Here is a 16,950-nt window from a genome sequence, read left to right as displayed (position 1 = left end):
GACACTACTCCGTAAAGTTTCCCAGGCGTCTTCTCAGACGCCGTGGGTCTGGGGGCGGAATGTGGAGTGGTTCCAGAGATGCAACTATGGGGGAATCGCCCAATGACTCGACGGGTCGCGGGGATATTACGGATGTAGAGTCTGATCTTGTGGGGACGAAGATCATCGGACTAACTGTCCGGGGCTTAAGCTCCACTAATTAGTATCTGACACTCGATGTTCTAGATATCGGTTGCCACCACCGAGGCCGAGGCCGAGCAGGACGAGTAGAGCAACCCCAAGAGGCTCTTTAAGATGGCCAGCGGCGTCGCTCACTGAGATGCAAGCCCTTTTGTTCCAACTCAAGTATCACTTTAGTCTTGCCTTCAATACTTTCCAAAGTCTTCGACTCCCATTCACATGTCATGGCGACCTCTTCGGTTATCTCCATTGCTCCCCCAAATCTGGGCAGCTTCCATGTCCCTTTGAGCCCGGCGTCCCTTGCAACGACCAACCAATTTCTTCAGAAGAACCATGATCGTTACCACCCTTTCTTCAACGATCGGGGGTTCCACAATCATATAACCCACTATCTCCTTGCATCCTTGTCACTAGGAGCGACTCCCACTCAGATCACTCGAGCTTTCGAACAAGAAAAGGCCATTCAGCGCGCTCAGTTCCCGCTCAAGCCGGTTAACGTCAAACGCCTAGCCGATCCCCAATTCTTCAAAGAATGTATGGGGAATGAGGAGTTCTATCGCGACTATTTGATCTTTTTCCAAGACGAAATCAAAGAGAAAGGGTTTGGAAATGTTCTGAACGAGTATATTTTCTCTAAGAAGGAAAATGCAGATTTGATGTTTACTCGGCTGTTTGCCAGTAAGTATACTCGTCGGTATGGAAAAGGAAATTGACAATGCTAATATCGGGATCAGGCTTTCTCCATCCTTTGATTCATCTCGGGTACGGGATTGAGTTTAACCAGCCTGCTATATTCGCTGAGGCATTGGGACAGACAGCAGTTCACAAAAACGAGATTTCTATCGTCATGCTCGGAACAGAGTCTGTTGCTTCGGCCCTGACCGGGCCATCTCCCCCACTTATCGAGTTGCTCAATCAGGTGCGTTCGACAGAGTCTATCCGTGATGCCTCTTGCTGGGGTGATGGAAGCTGGATCGAAGACATTCCGCTTACCCAGGCCCCAGAGGCTCTCTGGGAAATCGCTGGCCAGTGGCGAGTTCAACCAGACGAGCTCGGTGTGAAGACAGCCGAAATGATCAATGTCAACGGCTTCATGTGCGGTGCCGCGCAAATGCCTCCCAAGGAGTACAAGCTTGACTTTTTCCTGATCCACAACCTCAATTGCTCAGTCTTCTTTGCATCCTTCCTCAAGCAAAGCTGGTTATCTACTGAAGACAAGATACGTCTGTTGGAATGGAAGGGACGTTTTGACAATTATCTCTTACGCAGCTCGCGGATCCCCTATCCTGGATGAATCCGAAATTCTTAACTACCGGCCCAAGCGCCCGGAGCAAGGCTGGGAGAATCTTTTTCAAAGGGTCAATGACCTGGATGACGATTCTCATGTCACAAAGTTCTTGCGAGGGATTGCGCATGGGGAGCAATTTTGTCAACGAATCAATATCACCAAGGACCGGTTCCCTCTGGCTAGTTCAATTTGCTTGCGTATTGCTCACATGGCTATCGATACCACTGAAAAGGAGCCTGTCGCTAAGAACCGTTGGGTGAGAGGTGCTTGATTCTCTTCCCAATTTGACCACTTTCATGATAGAATGTAGTTCGGCGTGACTGTCATCCAGTCGATCAATTGTGACTTCATCAATTGCACCTTGATCCTGTTTGTGTTGGACATGCGTTTCGAATTTTACCTGATTATTGAATCCTGCTTTTATAAATTTTTATCCAGGTAGAAGTAACATTGAAAAGGACTAGACCTTCAACTATCCGTTGCTCTGTCACTGTGAGAGTGCCGCATGGTTTTCCGTCTTCAAGCAATAGAATCGATTTATGGCTTCTTGGTTTTCATAAAAGGCCCGTTTGAGCTTTTCCAGGTACATGTCTATTGATTGGAAATTGTCGTTCGACTAAAGGACTGATGAATACTCTGTTTTAGATGCAGGAGGTGGTATAGAATATGATATACCTATTAACAGATGAAGAAGGGATCCTAATGATACTTCCAAAGACTATCTTATCACTGGTATAAGCCCGATTACCTGCTATATCGATATTGTTCAACAAGATGAACTTTCTCGGTGTGAACAACAGAGGGCTTGTTGGTATGCTGTTCGTCGGCAGATTGGACCTTGTTCTCAGAAAGAGTGGTAGGATTTGACATCAAAGAATTCGGATCCTAATTTCATCAGCGAGTTCCACGTTGCGAGACTTTGACATGCACTCACCAGTATGAGCCTGTTCGTTTTGAGAACGGGCCTACCGCCTTCTTCCACAAATTCTAGGAGGGCCATAGACTCTCTTGATATGGTTTGATTGTTAGAGAATGTGATTTCGTAGGAGGTAAGGACTGTCAAATCCATCATGTCGCCTCCGTTACTGTACACCTTCTTCGGTACGTGTTTAAGACCTGGAAAAGAAGCCGAAAACCTTAAAATGTGTTGTCTAATCTCTTTAATCAATAGTCAGCATCTGATAACTCTCGTAAATCTTTCTTTTTGGGTATGAACCCAAGAGCTATTGCTGGATGACAATATTTTACCTACCCTCATGACCTTTAAATACTTCCCCAAAGGCCTGGAATTCGCCATTTCTTGGTACACCTGGCTCCATTGGATGGCTGCCTCCGGTGAATAGCCATCGAGAAGATAAAAGAAATTCTCAAGGGCCAACTTGATGGCCTCTGGGACGTTGTCAGGCCAGAGAGTGGCTGAAGACTTAACGTGGGTGGGGGTGGTCATCATGATATTCAGGTGGTTAGATTATTTTAATTGGAAGATAGAACGTGTGGACTGGAGGTGACTGGACTGGAAGGTTATGTATTTAGGGAGAGAGGACAGGCCAATACAGGAGGCCTCTCGTCATGCCTTCGTACCCCGGTTCCCCATGATTTTTCTCTCCCCACGCTTGCAACCTAGTCACGGTAGTTGTGGGGATTGTGGATCCTGCGTCATGCATCTAAGACCGCTTCCCTCCATCATCTGAAAAACAACAGTGTCTCACTCCGGGGGTATTTCGGAAATCGCTGCCGGGGTATGCAACAGCTCGGGTCTCCCTCCGAAGACGTGGCTGATCAACATGTCATCGTCCTGCTTTTGCGGGTTGGGTTCCGACCAGGGCATTGGATAGTTTTCCTCAATGTGAGTAAATGATTTTCCCGTTTCTGAGCACCTCCCATGTCTCAACGAGACAAATTCCATGTTTGTCTATTCAACTTAGTGCTTGACTCCATTTGTACGGCCGAGAGTACCTTTCTTGAGGTAGGAATTGTTACAATTAAGAGAAGCAAAGGAGAAGCTACAGTCTCTTCTTAGAGGATTATATTCTCTATATCAAATTCTGACTGTCTACAAAGCGCTCCTCTAGCCATCTCTTAACCTGATTCATGCTGCAAAGCTTTCAGTAGATGAGTCACGCACTGGGTAGAAAGGCGGGCTCACCGACATCCACCCCGGTCGCGAAAATACCAGATACTTGTCCGACTCTTAGATCCATAGCCATGCCGATGATGCTCGAACACTGAGACCACAGCGTAAAGTGGGTGTTTTGACTTTGCTTCCGCGTTGCTTCTCTCCTTTTAAACCGTGTCTATGTCCCCCGTGTACCGCATGTTAAATCGTGCCTTCCGGATCCTGTAGCCCTGCGCCATATGCCCAGACTTAGTCAAGGCGCCACATGTTTAGCCAAGCAGGCGGGGAGCCGGGCAAGTCAAAGTCAATAGCAAGTCGGAAGCGCAGTATTGATGATTCCTCGTAATCGTCTTGGCAAACCACCTGGGCATGCTCAGTTGGGGGGATTTGGGCGTTGGGGAATCACTCATGTATGGCGTATTGTGATTTAGATTTCATGACCAAAGCTGCGGTGCGTTCCTTCATGGGAAGTTTTTCACATGCGCTTTCTTCATTTTAGCCATCAAAGCGCAGCCGCCGCGGAGCTTCCATAGAAACATCTGTGCTGTACACTCCTTAAATCTCCTGTACCTGGATGTCCCTACCTCGGATCAACATATGGTGAGAATCATCATCGGAACACCATAGACCCTCCAGGGACATGACATTCCAAATTCAGCGAAAAATGGCCTAGTATATGCAAGAATCGCTGAATCTATCCCTTATAAATGATATCTCCACTTGTCCAATGGCCTTTGAGTAGCTCTATTTCCAGACGGAAATGACCCAGCTTTCAGGCCAAACACATCATCGATGCAGGAGGTGCTCCGAAACGATTATAAACTATATTGTTAGAGTCTGGAGCCGCAGATCCGTAGGTTATATCTATTCCGAAGGGTATGTCCCTGCTGTTCCCTGTACATTTTCCAACTGACTTACTGCCGTGGCTTCAAGCGGGATCCTTTTCCTAGAAGAAGGCTCGCGTTTCTCTTTGCAGCCACTGGACACGGTCTCACTTCATAGTATGTCTTTATCTATTCTATCTTAATCGCTACACTGCAACATGACTAATGCATTGCAGAGTTTAACAAGATACTGGACAAGTATTATAAGTCATCTGCAACTTGTACTGAAGTTAGGGTTTGGATGGACGCGAATGAGCAATATAAGGCCTTTGCGGATAGTGCTTCAGAAGACTGGATGCAAGACGGCACATAGGCAGAGTTTCCACACCGACAAATTTCTCTGCAGCTTCGAGTCTCTATGAATGCAATGTCAACTATTCCGAGCACTCTATTAATACAATGCGAGAATGTAGACGAGCAGGTTGTTGAGACATGTATCTACCACGTGCGGTTTTTACCTCTCAGAATCGCAATTCTCCTCGACGAAATACTGCCCCGTATTAGTGAAGAAAGTTCGTATATCTCGCCCAACGTTCAGATGATAGTCGTTTCTGGACAAGCAAAAGCAATGAAAATGGCGAAGGATGTGAAAATAATCGTACTGTGCCTGGACCTCAAAATATTCTTATACTTCGGCTATGCGCTTAAAAGATCAAGCCGAATCTCAGAGAATGGGTGTTTATCGAGATATCAACTTCGATCTACGCTCAACTATCAAGCAGTATATAGGGTTACTCATTTGATCCTTTAGAACATCTCATAGTGGCATTGAATCTCAATCCTCTATATCAATATAGCGCAGCCTAACCTTCAACCACGACTCCCCTCACTCCTCCGGTCTTCCGCACGAATGCCACACCATATGAAGCGGCGAATACCCCATCTCAGGCAGCCAATGGTCACGGACGGTGCGCGCGCAATGCCGCATGTGCTCCATGTCCAGCGTGGTGTTATCCCAGACGCGCCGCTGCCGGAACCCGCGAATGGACATCTCGAGGAAATACGCGCAGTGCGCCATGTGGAACTCCTGGTTCGAGAAAACCACCGGGTGAATGCCGCGGCGGACCTCCGTCAGAGTTGTTGGTTGCTGCATCGCGCGGTCGAGCCAAAAGGGATACTCGACCTCAGCGAGGTAGCTCTCCATCAGCTCCTCGTCGAAGCAGTCCGCTGGTACCCAGGCGACGAGAATCACGTCGTAGCGACAGCCCTTGGAGATGGCTTCCTCGGGGGAACTGCCGCAGTCGGTCCAGTGTGCGGATGGCCTTGGTAAGTGCCCAGTATGGGGTAAGGTCGACGAGGAAAGCTGTGGAGGGGAGAGAACTGGGCCCGGGGCGCGGAGCTGGTGGACAAGGTGGTCGTGTTGAAGAATGACAATATAGGCGATGAGGAAGGCGATCAAAGTTGATAGAAGGATTAGGTGCAGGGCCCTACACAGTTGCTGTCCACAAGAAAATCCCCAGCAGGAATTTCTTTCTAAATTGTAGTAACGACTCGTTCTTGAGTGGCCATCGAGTAGGCTTTCAGTCACGGCATCAGACATGCGCTCGTTTGCCTCTTCTTTCTGCGGGCGTACCATGACTGCGATCTGACTGTACTGACGATAGATGCTTGTGGACAGAGCTCAAGCAGGGAGTATGGGAATAGGCCTGGACGACAGATGCAGCACACAAGACAGAATCACTCCGTGCTTTAGGGGACGTCCAACGTTCTCACGCGTTGGAGGGCCCGACACCCAAGAACCTTTTCCCCCGCAGGCTGCCGAGTATGATTACCTTGGACACGGCAGTTCTGCAGAATCAATCACCTATCATATCTCTCTCTGTGCTGTCAATCGCAATCCTGATTTCGAGTTTACCTTGTGGAAGCCTGAATTCAGTCCGACTCTGCATCCATCCATGCATGAGAGCCTGGTACGATTCTCACATGGTAATTTGAGGATGCGGTGTACTGTATGAACTGTACCTGTACTATCTTACCGCATGTCACATACAAGTGGTAATGTAACCGTCACACTTTAACGTCTTACCCCGTACGAAAGATACCACATTGACGCCCCACAGTTGTGAGGCGATCACTTCGATCGGAGTCCGAGTGACATTAACATAGACTCTCTGACAAATATCGGCTTATAGACTCGTCTGAACTGATGGTATATCTCAATAGATGGTCATTCATGCGAGCTGACAAAACTGCTGCGAGGGCTCATTGCGAGGGCTCATAGCAAGCTTTGTTTGGCGGTATACTGTTTATTCGAAGAGAGGTTTGCTCTATCTTGCACGCAGTAATTGTTTGTGCATGATTTACCAGTGAGATTTTTCATCCAATTGGTTTCGCATTATTATTCTGTTGCGATCTAACGATTCTCCGTCCATTCGAGAATCCGCTCAAACTTGCGACAGGTGTGCGTGGCCTCAATATCAGCTAACAGTTGCCCCGCATGTTCATTCCACACCTTAGGCACCGGGGTTAGATCCCCTGCGCACTGAATCTCTTGTCGCAAAGTCTCGATGCAATGGTCTAGTTCGACCGACTGCTTAGCTTCAACTTTTCCCCTGCACTCAAAGCTCGACGCGGGTAACTTACCCACGTGCAACCAGTATTCGGGGATATGCGGACGAATCTCATGAATGGAAGGATAGTAATCATCGTAGATAGCTTGCCGTAGGTAGTTCTGGAGGGTGTCAATCATTGGCAAGCTGGTGGGGAACAAGGGGGTTTGCATGGCCCACCAAGCAGTGAAGACTATGCTGAACGGCCGTGCTTTTTTCAGGGCAATCAATCGTCAGCAAACAAGGTGCTCTGCTACCCGGGAAAGTATGGAACTCTGCTCACGCAGCCAAGTAGATGCCATCGTGCTCCGATATATCTCCCTCCACACTCTCAGATTCCTCTTGCGTGAGAGGAATGAACTGTCCTGCACAGTGGCGGAGAAGTCAGTACTTTCAACTTTATCACCTATATTTCCGTGTCAAAGGCCCGACTCACCAGCCAAACGATCCCAGGCCGCATCCAGCTCGCGCGTGGGCTTCCCAACGTATCGCACCTTATCGGCGGGGTTGAAATGCATGTAGAACGTGCCATTCTCATCGGCTTTGATCCCGCCCCAGAATCGGACTCGTTCCAGCTCGATCTGCGGTATGGCAGCCTCTACGGATTGAGTCAGCGGCCAGCCCAACCAGATATGTTGTGTTTAAAGTGCACTTGATGGGCAGGAACTCACGCATCTCGGTCGCGTATCCAACCTCGTAGCTCTGACCACCGGACGCCGGATACGCGAGCAGAAGGAGGACGAGGAGGCATGCGCCCAGTGTGAAAGTCGAAATCATCCATGGCAGCGCTTCGGGTCTTGTCTCTTCGAAACGTCTCTTCTTGTGGGGCTCAGAAGGAAGGAAGAGTTCCTCCTCGCCGTCTTCATCGCTCGTAGGAATGATCATTCGGCTGGGCTGCGTACGTCGCCAACCAAGTAAATGTTGGAGTCCCATCATCTTGGTAGCTGATCCTGCACAATTCAACCTTTGTAAGCTTCTGGGTAGTGGGAGATGTTCAGTTCTGCACTGGCGTGCAATGCAGAAAGGCACGATTGAAAGTTGTGAGAGACACCCAGTATCATAGGCTGTGGGGAGAGGGTCTTCTCGTTTCCGCTTCACTTGGACTCGGGACCGGAACGGGGAAGTAGAGCCGATGTGTCGTTCTCGCACAGCAAAACTTCAAGACGTAAATCGAGCCCTTGGGCGGTTACTCCTTCGGGTAAATGCCATGACAACGAAGCAGGGTTGCATTGCAGTGGAGTTAGAATCTGTTTTGCAGGTTCCTGTCCCGTGTTTAAAGTATTACCCCGATGTGAGAAGACGGTAATAATACCACCGCCGGGAACAATTCTTCTGACAGAGAAATACAGGATGCTTAATGCAGGGTATTATGCAGGCTCGGACATGCATGGTGTCAGACACAGTAAAACAAGGCTTTTGACGAAGCTTGTTATCTCTAGCAAGCACAACGTGCGGGGTCGATTTGCGTGCAGGAGTGAGGGTAGTCGATAGCCTCCCCCTGTTGCCCCCGGCGAGCAGGGAGGGGAAATACTCACCACGCACAGTGACAGCCTGTACCTGTGTGCATTGTATCTATTCGAGCTTTCTTCTCTGGCAAAGTCCATGCTCAAGGAAAGCCAACCACCGCACAATTAAACATGTCACTCAAACAGATGTCCATTGCTCGCCCTTTCACCAAAACTGATTATCACCGGGCGCCATCCACCGAGGATGCTGCAGACGTCCTGGGCACATCCGAGGGGCATTCCCCCCAACGCAAAAGGCTGCGGGGAGCAGCCTTTACACTTATCAACATAGTGTTTCTCGCGATGAATCTCGGCTTCTTTGCATTGATCTACAAGCACAGAAATGGCAAAACACCGGAGATTGACTTCGTCATTCGTACGTCTCCCAGGCGTGACGGGTCGGGGTGCCAGACTGATTGAGTATCATATAGCGCAATTGCAACGGGTCCTGAATCATGAAGTCGAAATTATTGATGTTGGGATCGGACAGACTTCTCCGTACGCCCAAGATACCCCGGAGGCCGATCGACTATGGCGTGAGATCAGTCAAGATGGGCCATGTACGTTCATTCTTGGGCGAGAACCGCTCTGAACCAACCTCGTTAACACCAGTTCTCCAGACGGATGGATCAAGGTCGACAAGGCAGACCTTGATCGCATCAACCAAACGTCCGTGCGCTTGGAGGACGGATCAGGGTATCTTGCTGGGCTGGAAGTGTATCATGAGCTGCACTGCTTGGTGAGAATGTCTGCGTTGGCCACGTCAAGCGACTGCTAATTATATCAATCTAGAATTGGTTCCGCCGCAAGATCCTGGGCCGTGAGATCAAACTCCAGGAGGATCCGACGCCCGAGTACCATCTGGGCCACTGCCTCGATATTCTGCGACACAGTATCCAATGCCACGCAGATCTGAGTCTGATGCCCGTTCGCTGGGTCGAGGGCTATCCCTTCCCGTGGCCGGTCTTTCAAACCACCCGCACCTGCCGGAACTGGGACGACATCTTCGCCTGGACGAAGGAGCACTCCATCGGCGCTGCCGGGCGTGTGGTGCATCCCCATCTCGGACCCGTCGACGGGAAGGACTTTGACCCGGAGACGTTGCCTCGTCCGGGCCATATTGTCTACATTGATGAGGACTAACTGACAGGAGAAGGTTGCAGAAAGTAGTGCTCATGTCGGATGTCAGACTGAATGCTAGAGTACACCCTTCGCCACGATCTTTTCACTAGTCACATGGTTTTTGTCACGCAATCAATATCCTCATTCCCAAAACCTTCTAGTCCCTCGTAAACACGGCTCCTGTAGCAGAATGTTTCCGACTCCAATCCAGCAGCGTCTCATAGTTTCTACACTGATGCAACACACTAAAGTCCGCCTCGTAGCTCTCGGTATCATTCCCCCATGCGTACGTCACGATACTCGCATCGGCATCACTGTCGCTGGGTTAGATAGAGCGGATCACGACCGGTGAAGGACAACACATACCACATAAGCTTCTGCCTCAGTATTTCCGTACAGTGGTCTGAGTCCGTCGTCAGCCCAACGCACCCAGTACAAATTGCCGGGAAAACACTCACCCAGACGGGCGTGATACTTCTCCGGGTTGTGGAGCAGGAACTTTCTTTCTGGTTTATAATAGTCCACATACGACGCCCGAAAGAGGTTATACTAGCTGGAATCAGGGCGATGCCAGCATCTGGGCCATTTGAGCGAGGTAACCAACCAAGCAATGTAACTGATGGGTCGACTCGAAAGTCGCGAAAAAGCCCTGGCTCGTTGACGAGACACCGTACACCCCCGCCTGGCGGTCCCGGGGCTGGGAGAGCGCATACTCCCGCTCGGAGATCAGCATATTGTCGGCCCACAGACTGTTCCACATTTCGTCGACGGCGGGAGAAGGTGGCCCTCTGAAGGGGCTGGGGGTATCGGGATGACCCACGAAACGAGTGAATTCGTACTCGTCCTCTCCGTACACGGGCATCTCGAGAGTCGCTCGTTGACTGCTGACTCGGGCTGTGGGGAGCAGACAGGGAAGTCGAGTTGACGCCATCCAAGTGCCACATAGGATGCAGAATAGAAAGAATGCCAAGTGGAATGCCCATTGTGCTGGGGACACGTGGGGTGGGTTGAGCCAAGAAGGAGTTTTGAGGTGCATGGCGAGGTGGGATCAAAGGCTTTGCGGGTTGGGGTCAATATTTGGGACACGCAGATTGAAAGATATGTTTCAGTTTGCACCGGATACCGCCGCTATTTATGGCCAACTGCAGTAAGACTGGCCCTGACCGTGACTACAGCCTACTCAAAACCCCTATGTCAATGTCGGTATCAACATCTACCACTCAGAATACAACTTGCGCCTTTTGCTGTTATTCCAAACTTTTCAATTGGCTATCTCGTCGGCTAGGTGATGGCTCTTTCAGTCACCTGATGTCCAGACTGCTCAATTTACCCAATGTAAATATTCATACTGAAATCACTATCAAACCCCAGCGTGAACTATCTACCGTGGTACCTATGCTGGGAACACATCAGGAATGACCGTCATGCGCAGACGCGGGATCCACTGTTCTGAAAACCTCATGCTGCTTGGCCCAATCCACCAACCTATCCCATTTCCGGCACTTGTGCAGCGTATTGAAGTTCGGATCTTCCCCAAGCTTTCGATTGGGATTGAGCTGGATCAGGTATGGGGTCACGTCAGCCGTGCACATGAGATTGATGCGCAGGGTCTCGATGCAGTGATCCACATGGTGCCGCACCAGCTGAGGGGTCCCGTCAAAGGACGGAAGAGCGCTATAATCCCACTGGTCGCGGTATGTGTATTGACGGATCAGATTCTACGTGGTGTAGGAACACCAACTCGTTAGCCGCCGTTTCTGACCAAATCGCTGGAGTCAAACACCTACCAAGCAGTGAATCTGATGGAACCCCTCCAGCAGGCCAGCCACACCGCCGCCTCGCTCGTGCGATATCTCGCGCCACCCCGTGGTGGACTTGTTGAGTTTGGGTAGCATCTCGTGCGGAACGCTGAAAGCGCCGTCTGGAGATTTGTTAGGACCTGTGTCAAAATGCTTGGCAAAGAAAGATTGTGGAGACCTACAATCCCAGAGCTCATCCCACGCCTTCTCCAGCTCGACAGAAGGAGGACCGCGATAGACGGACTGGTGGAAGAAGTCATTCTCGAACGTCTTCCATTCATACTCGACGGCCTCCATGGCAGGTGCTGGTACGTGTCCAGCGTTAGTCAATCAGTCACATTCGTTTCAACACCGGAGCATATCCTTACAAACAGCATTCATATGCTGCGCGCATGTCCGATCGTTGACACGATACTTGGCCGCTACAAACAGATTCACAAGAGACGTCAAAAAAAGAACGAGGGGCAAAACCAGACAGATCCAGCCGCGATAGCGAAGTTTCGCCCGCCAGCCGGATATGGGAATTGAGGTCTCATCGCCCAGGTCCGAGTCCTCGGAGGGGACTTGGGAATATCGTTGGCATTGTTTCGACATGATCTTGAGGAGAAAGGGGGATGGAGGATGAAGTGGTCGTCGAGAATGAGCAGTAAGCGGGGAGAACGAAAGACCCTGTGTTCATCTTGACATTAGGGCTAACTGAAGTATCGTGAGGTACATACACTCACAAATGACGCATAGACTCCTCGGACGGCTCGGAGTTAGGCTGCGTCGATCAATCCTGTGCCGACGGAATCCGATGCATAACCCGGACCCTGAAACCACTAAGGAGAGCTCCAATCAGGGTCTACTGATAAAGTGTTTCTTTACAAAGCCAGTAGATCACGTCAGAACGAAGAAACACAATACTTGTATGTATCAGTCACGTCCCGTCTCGTTGTAATACTGTAGACCGCGCGGCTGATCCAGACCGACTACGTGACCGTCACAGATGCAGGTAACAGCTTGCTCAATACTGCTGAACACCAACCGAGGCTTGCATGTAGACACGGATTCGGACGTTGCAATTGCAAGGAAATCTTGTAAAAGGTATATGAGATTGAACCAACGTGGGATACCCCAAGCCATCGCAGCGTGCTGAGCAGAAGACAACCATGCATCACCTCACATTCTGGCTCTCCTTGATTCTCCACATTGCTAGTGGTGCTATGGCACAGCGGTATCAACTGGTACTCTCATGACTAGCAGTCCCGGGGCTCTCGACGGCATGATTGCTAACTATACTAGAATCAATCGCACTGGAGACAGTGTGTGGAGGCCTTCGGTCCCGCCAGCCTTTCGCCAGGCACCTTGGCATCCGGGGCGTATTCGCGGTCTGCCATATCTCTCAACTTTGCCAACCTGGTGACCGCAGAGAAAGATCCTATCGTCAGCGTTGCTATTTTCCGCAAGATTGACGGACAGTTGGGCGGCAGAGTCATCAACGGAAAGGCGAGTGGTGCGAGCCATGAATCAGTATTGACCCATAACTAACCGCTAATAGATGCACTATGTCTGTGATAGCAAAGCAATCGAAGCTGGCGCATGCCGCCCAGAAAGCTACGGCGCCTTCATCGGCCGTTTAGAAGACGCAAAGCACCCAATCCTGACGGAGGCTGTACACATCTCACAGTACCCTAGCACCATCTATTTTCCTCTCACGGGGTCTGGCTCATACTGCGTCGAAGCAATTGGCTTCACGGCGTCCACTTTTAGCGCTGTCATGCGCTTGCATTCCGCGTATGGCCATCTTCCCGCTATACAAGTGGGAAAATGGCATTTCATGGCCTTCTGCTTTCTGACCAGCTTGTGCCTGAGCGTTGCGGTCGCAATCAACCATTTTAAGGGTCGACCGTCGATGGAAGTGCACCGATCCAGACTGTTCGTCTTGGTAATCTGCTTGGTTTGCCTCGACGCCGCGATCGCCTGGGCGAACCTCACTTACATCAACCGCCACGGTTACCAGTATGCCTGTGAAACGATTTGGACCCTGAATATCATACTACGAGCGTGCCGGAATGCAGCCGTTGTATCCTTTGCTCTTCAGTCCTTGCGACCCCGACCCAGTCAAGACAGGTCGTCTCCGTGGGTGGCTTACGTCCTCGGCGTAGCTGCATTCGCCTTTACCGTAGGCCGCGAGAGAGAGATGCTACGCGATCGGAACGAGTCTCACGACGCGCTGCAACTTTTGTGGACTCTCGGAAGCGGGGTCGTCCTTGTGATCTCCCATATCGAGTGCCTCCGGAGGACGATGAGTCTGCGCCGGCAGCCATTCAGAGAAGGGAAGGGTACCCGATCTCGTGCAGCGCACTGCACATCGTTGGCGATGGCGATTTTCACATTTTGCTTCCTGATACTCGATGCCGTACTTCTACATTTGTGGAGCAGAGCCGACGAGTACGGACACAACTTACTAACCCGACTTTGGTGGGCGCGATGGTTTCTGGTCGACGAGTGGCAAACCATCTCTTGCTTGGGTTTGGTAGTTGTTCCTGCTTTGGGCGCTTAGCTGCTCTGGATTTGGAATATCAAGAGCATGAAGTACAGCCGGGCCTTAATTGAGATGTTGACTGTGTAGTCTAGCTGATCAATTGACATCATGGTGGACAGCGGCGCAACAGCTGGGAAGCCACAACCCTCAAGCCAGTAAAGGGAGAACCTCCCAGCCTCCTGCTATCTTTTTCCACTGATATATAAACTGTAGAAGCTTTTGTTCCCCTTTAGTACAGCTTATTAATATTAATTCTTAAGGCTGACCCAGCCCACCTGGCCCTTTTAAGCGCCCGAAAGAGATCATACTGGTAGAATATCCTACAAAAGCAGTAACTGCACAGATAGCACAGTCTCCCAGTCTAATAATAATATTAATACTATACTTACTAAATATTATATTAATACCTTCTAGCCCTACAAGTTATTAAGTATAAATCTTTACTGCAGCAGCTTTTTTATTATTTATAAACAATCTTAGTATCTCCAGTAAGTCAGTTTAATCAGTATATACTATAATATATTAGCTTTAGTATCAGTTAAGGTACCAGGTCTGTTAGTCTTTTTATATAGCAGTATTACAATTAAGGTATAATTCTTATCCTATTTAATCAGTTCTAAAACTGATTATACTTTTGGCTCCTCTAGTATAAAGCAGAATATTTTAAATAGCTTTAGAAACTTATAGGCTGTTTGATATTAGTTCTATATACGAAAATTCTACAGCAGATTCTTTTATATATAACAGAGTAGTTTATACTCTAATTTTTATAGTACAGCCTTTTTATAGTCGGCAACTCTACCGGGTAGATAATACAGCCTTTTTACTATATAATCTATAATCTTATTTACTTATAGCTATTTAACTATAGAGCATTAGTAGACAGTATATTAAATTGAATAAAAATATAATCTATAATTTACTGCTCTATATCTAGGTCTGGTAACTCCTAAAATATTGTTATGGGATGAACTTAGATTAGTTCTAACCTAAGCATGCTGTACAAATAAGAAGGAATAGTTAGAAAACAGAAAGATTACAGAGGTCCGGTGGGAAGATAAAGAGGCTGCAGTCACATGCAGCAAGTGTTGCAGGTCTGTCCCGTAACAAATATAAAAGTATTTTATATAAAAGGATTAATAAAGCCGACTAATACATCTGTCTATTCCACCAGCAGTTTGTACTTTACTTTATTTAAAGTATATACCACCAGTGCGAGGTCCCCAAAATACTACACTATAGCCCCTATTTTATTAAAGTCCCTACTTAAAAAAAGACCTCCTTTAAAGAACTGAGCTTTATATAACAGTAATAGAGTACAGTTCTATATAATTAACAAGTATATAAACAGAGCCTATAATCTCTGTACTTAGAGCCAGCAGTATAAAGCCTGCTGTAATATCTACAGCTGATTTTAATAAAAACCCTTCAGACCCCAAGCAACTAATAAAGATATTGTCCGGGCGGAACCCCCCTATAATATAGAAAAACTAGGTCTGGCTATTTACAGCCGACTAATCTATAGTAATATAAATCACTTTAAAACCACAGAACTCTGTTATACTTACTTTAGCTAAAATAATTATTTCCTAGTTAAGTAGAGATTTAATAATGGCTGTATTAGTATATCTGTAGGTATTCTAAAAGGCCACAGTCCCGGCAGTGGTATGGAGTCCCAACATATATAATATAATAATAGTATTCTTAATAATAATTAAAACTCTGTAAAGCGGGCTGCAGATGCAACCCTAAGCTTACTCGCAGTTGCAGTCGGCGGCCTGGGCCAGGGCTGTTGCAGGATTAACAGAAATCAACATATATAGCTGCAGGCCGGTATGGTTATACTGGTTGATCTGTGCCAGATAGGCCTGGATAATATTGTGACTTATTGTGTAGCCCTTCTGTAGAAGATGGCTTAGCTGCGTTGCAGTGGCAGTTAGTACATTCCACTTGGTCATCTTGTTTGAGTGATTGATTCGTGATTAGTGGGAGGGTAAGTCCAGAAGACTGTGAAGTGCGGTGTTGGAAGTGCGTCACTGGTTTCATAAAGAAGGTAGATGGAGTTTGGTGCAACTATTCTTGTATCTGACATGCTTGTTTAAGTGTTCGACCCCGCATCAGAAGGATCTTGTTGTAATTAGGCTAGTGCTTATTATTGTTGCAGGTGGTGTCATCGAAAGATAAGGTTAGAAGGGTAGGCTGTAACTTATGCATGAAGTGTACTGTATTGTACTCATGGGCTAAGACTTCTTGTAATACAGATCGTACAGTACATGTTTCTGACGGTCACAAACCTCTACTGCATTATCAGCGGCACGGCGGGCTTGAAGATGAAAATCCCTCATCAGAACGAAGTGGACTTCCCATGGGAATTATCAAAGAGCTATCTACTCGGTAACGAAAACTGACATAGTGCGGTCGTCGGGGGCTAACCTCGCCGCCTGGATTGCTCGTGATTGCCGCGACACTGTCTGCGGCCGTCGATAATCACGCCAAACATCACGGACGAGAGCAAAGTATGAGGGGACGAGATCAGGTACTTCACTCATACCAGGACTGCACCGGATCCAGGTTCGATATGGAAGGCACACACTCCTGCAGTAGAGCCAAATAGCTTCCTTCAACCGAATCTCCGAGCCTCGGGCCCGCCACCCATTTGCCTGCAAGCTCTGATACCTACCAGGTTGTGATGTCTCTATGATTCTCATATTCCCTTGAGGCCCGGACATATAAAGCCTTGTGTTTGCCACACCTTGGTGGAGAGTGTCATCCATCCTGAAAAGGCCGTGAAGCGGATTCATCTTAGACTTGACTTCATCCTCCAAAAACCTTAACCATATTACCCCTCGTCAACCTTCAATATGCTTACTAGAACTCTTGTTCTCCTCTTGATCGCCTCTTTGGGTGCTGTGGGTGCCCCGGTCAAGCGCGACGAAGAGGGCACTGTCGTCGTCGACCCGGCGCGTGAGATCATCTGGAC

The 16,950-nt window shown here is 48.6% G+C and overlaps 8 protein-coding genes across 8 annotated transcripts; 4 read left to right on the top strand and 4 right to left on the bottom strand.

Annotated features, from left to right (window-relative positions):
- Positions 1–358: 358 nt before the first annotated feature.
- Positions 359–1,739, top strand: BO82DRAFT_410970 (questin oxidase family protein; the record flags this gene model as incomplete). Its single annotated transcript, XM_025639781.1, has 3 exons — positions 359–858; positions 915–1,403; positions 1,450–1,739. Exons 1-3 carry the CDS (start codon positions 405–407, stop codon positions 1,737–1,739), a joined length of 1,233 nt encoding a protein of 410 aa, XP_025493995.1. The 5' UTR covers positions 359–404.
- Positions 1,740–4,500: 2,761 nt separating this feature from the next.
- Positions 4,501–4,781, top strand: BO82DRAFT_278742 (uncharacterized protein; the record flags this gene model as incomplete). Its single annotated transcript, XM_025631234.1, has 2 exons — positions 4,501–4,585; positions 4,645–4,781. Coding segments are annotated over 2 exons (222 nt in total), but the record flags the coding sequence as incomplete, so codon positions are not given.
- A 513-nt stretch (positions 4,782–5,294) lies between these two features.
- BO82DRAFT_430609 (uncharacterized protein) lies at positions 5,295–6,044 on the bottom strand (the record flags this gene model as incomplete). The annotated part of the gene is made up of 1 exon (XM_025640630.1): positions 5,295–6,044. One exon carries the CDS (start codon positions 6,042–6,044, stop codon positions 5,295–5,297), a length of 750 nt encoding a protein of 249 aa, XP_025493993.1.
- A 777-nt stretch (positions 6,045–6,821) lies between these two features.
- Positions 6,822–8,105, bottom strand: BO82DRAFT_430608 (uncharacterized protein; the record flags this gene model as incomplete). Its single annotated transcript, XM_025640629.1, has 5 exons — positions 7,689–8,105; positions 7,454–7,615; positions 7,301–7,382; positions 7,052–7,215; positions 6,822–6,985 (listed from the first exon to the last, which is right to left on the bottom strand). The coding sequence occupies exons 1-5, from the start codon at positions 7,951–7,953 to the stop codon at positions 6,822–6,824; spliced, it is 837 nt and encodes a 278-aa protein (XP_025493992.1). The 5' UTR covers positions 7,954–8,105.
- Positions 8,106–8,561: 456 nt separating this feature from the next.
- BO82DRAFT_352533 (oxidase ustYa family protein) lies at positions 8,562–9,794 on the top strand. Its single transcript, XM_025634719.1, has 4 exons — positions 8,562–8,898; positions 8,954–9,082; positions 9,143–9,261; positions 9,315–9,794. The coding sequence occupies exons 1-4, from the start codon at positions 8,826–8,828 to the stop codon at positions 9,663–9,665; spliced, it is 672 nt and encodes a 223-aa protein (XP_025493991.1). The 5' UTR covers positions 8,562–8,825; the 3' UTR covers positions 9,666–9,794.
- Positions 9,795–9,801: 7 nt separating this feature from the next.
- On the bottom strand, positions 9,802–10,506 carry BO82DRAFT_400190 (oxidase ustYa family protein; the record flags this gene model as incomplete). Its single annotated transcript, XM_025639164.1, has 4 exons — positions 9,802–9,958; positions 10,011–10,047; positions 10,103–10,193; positions 10,249–10,506. The coding sequence occupies 4 exons, from the start codon at positions 10,504–10,506 to the stop codon at positions 9,802–9,804; spliced, it is 543 nt and encodes a 180-aa protein (XP_025493990.1).
- Positions 10,507–11,053: 547 nt separating this feature from the next.
- BO82DRAFT_278497 (oxidase ustYa family protein) lies at positions 11,054–11,740 on the bottom strand (the record flags this gene model as incomplete). The annotated part of the gene is made up of 3 exons (XM_025631225.1): positions 11,054–11,362; positions 11,432–11,565; positions 11,626–11,740. 3 exons carry the CDS (start codon positions 11,738–11,740, stop codon positions 11,054–11,056), a joined length of 558 nt encoding a protein of 185 aa, XP_025493989.1.
- An 854-nt stretch (positions 11,741–12,594) lies between these two features.
- Positions 12,595–13,988, top strand: BO82DRAFT_400188 (uncharacterized protein; the record flags this gene model as incomplete). The annotated part of the gene is made up of 3 exons (XM_025639163.1): positions 12,595–12,669; positions 12,728–12,916; positions 12,984–13,988. 3 exons carry the CDS (start codon positions 12,595–12,597, stop codon positions 13,986–13,988), a joined length of 1,269 nt encoding a protein of 422 aa, XP_025493988.1.
- Positions 13,989–16,950: the final 2,962 nt, after the last annotated feature.

Source organism: Aspergillus uvarum, assembly GCF_003184745.1.
Source record: "Aspergillus uvarum CBS 121591 unplaced genomic scaffold BO82scaffold_14, whole genome shotgun sequence".
In the NCBI taxonomy this organism is placed as follows: Eukaryota; Fungi; Ascomycota; class Eurotiomycetes; order Eurotiales; family Aspergillaceae; genus Aspergillus; species Aspergillus uvarum.
The sequence above is the reverse complement of the archived record's forward strand: the minus strand, read 5'-3'. Positions and strand labels throughout refer to the sequence as shown.

Bases quoted from the DNA above. Each gene is read 5' to 3' on its own strand.
- BO82DRAFT_352533 (XM_025634719.1), top strand. From the start codon at position 8,826: ATGAATCTCGGCTTCTTTGCATTGATCTACAAGCACAGAAATGGCAAA. The intron at 9,083-9,142 runs GTACGTTCATTC...CCAGTTCTCCAG, and splicing joins GATCAGTCAAGATGGGCCAT to ACGGATGGATCAAGGTCGAC. The intron at 9,262-9,314 runs GTGAGAATGTCT...ATATCAATCTAG, and splicing joins ATCATGAGCTGCACTGCTTG to AATTGGTTCCGCCGCAAGAT.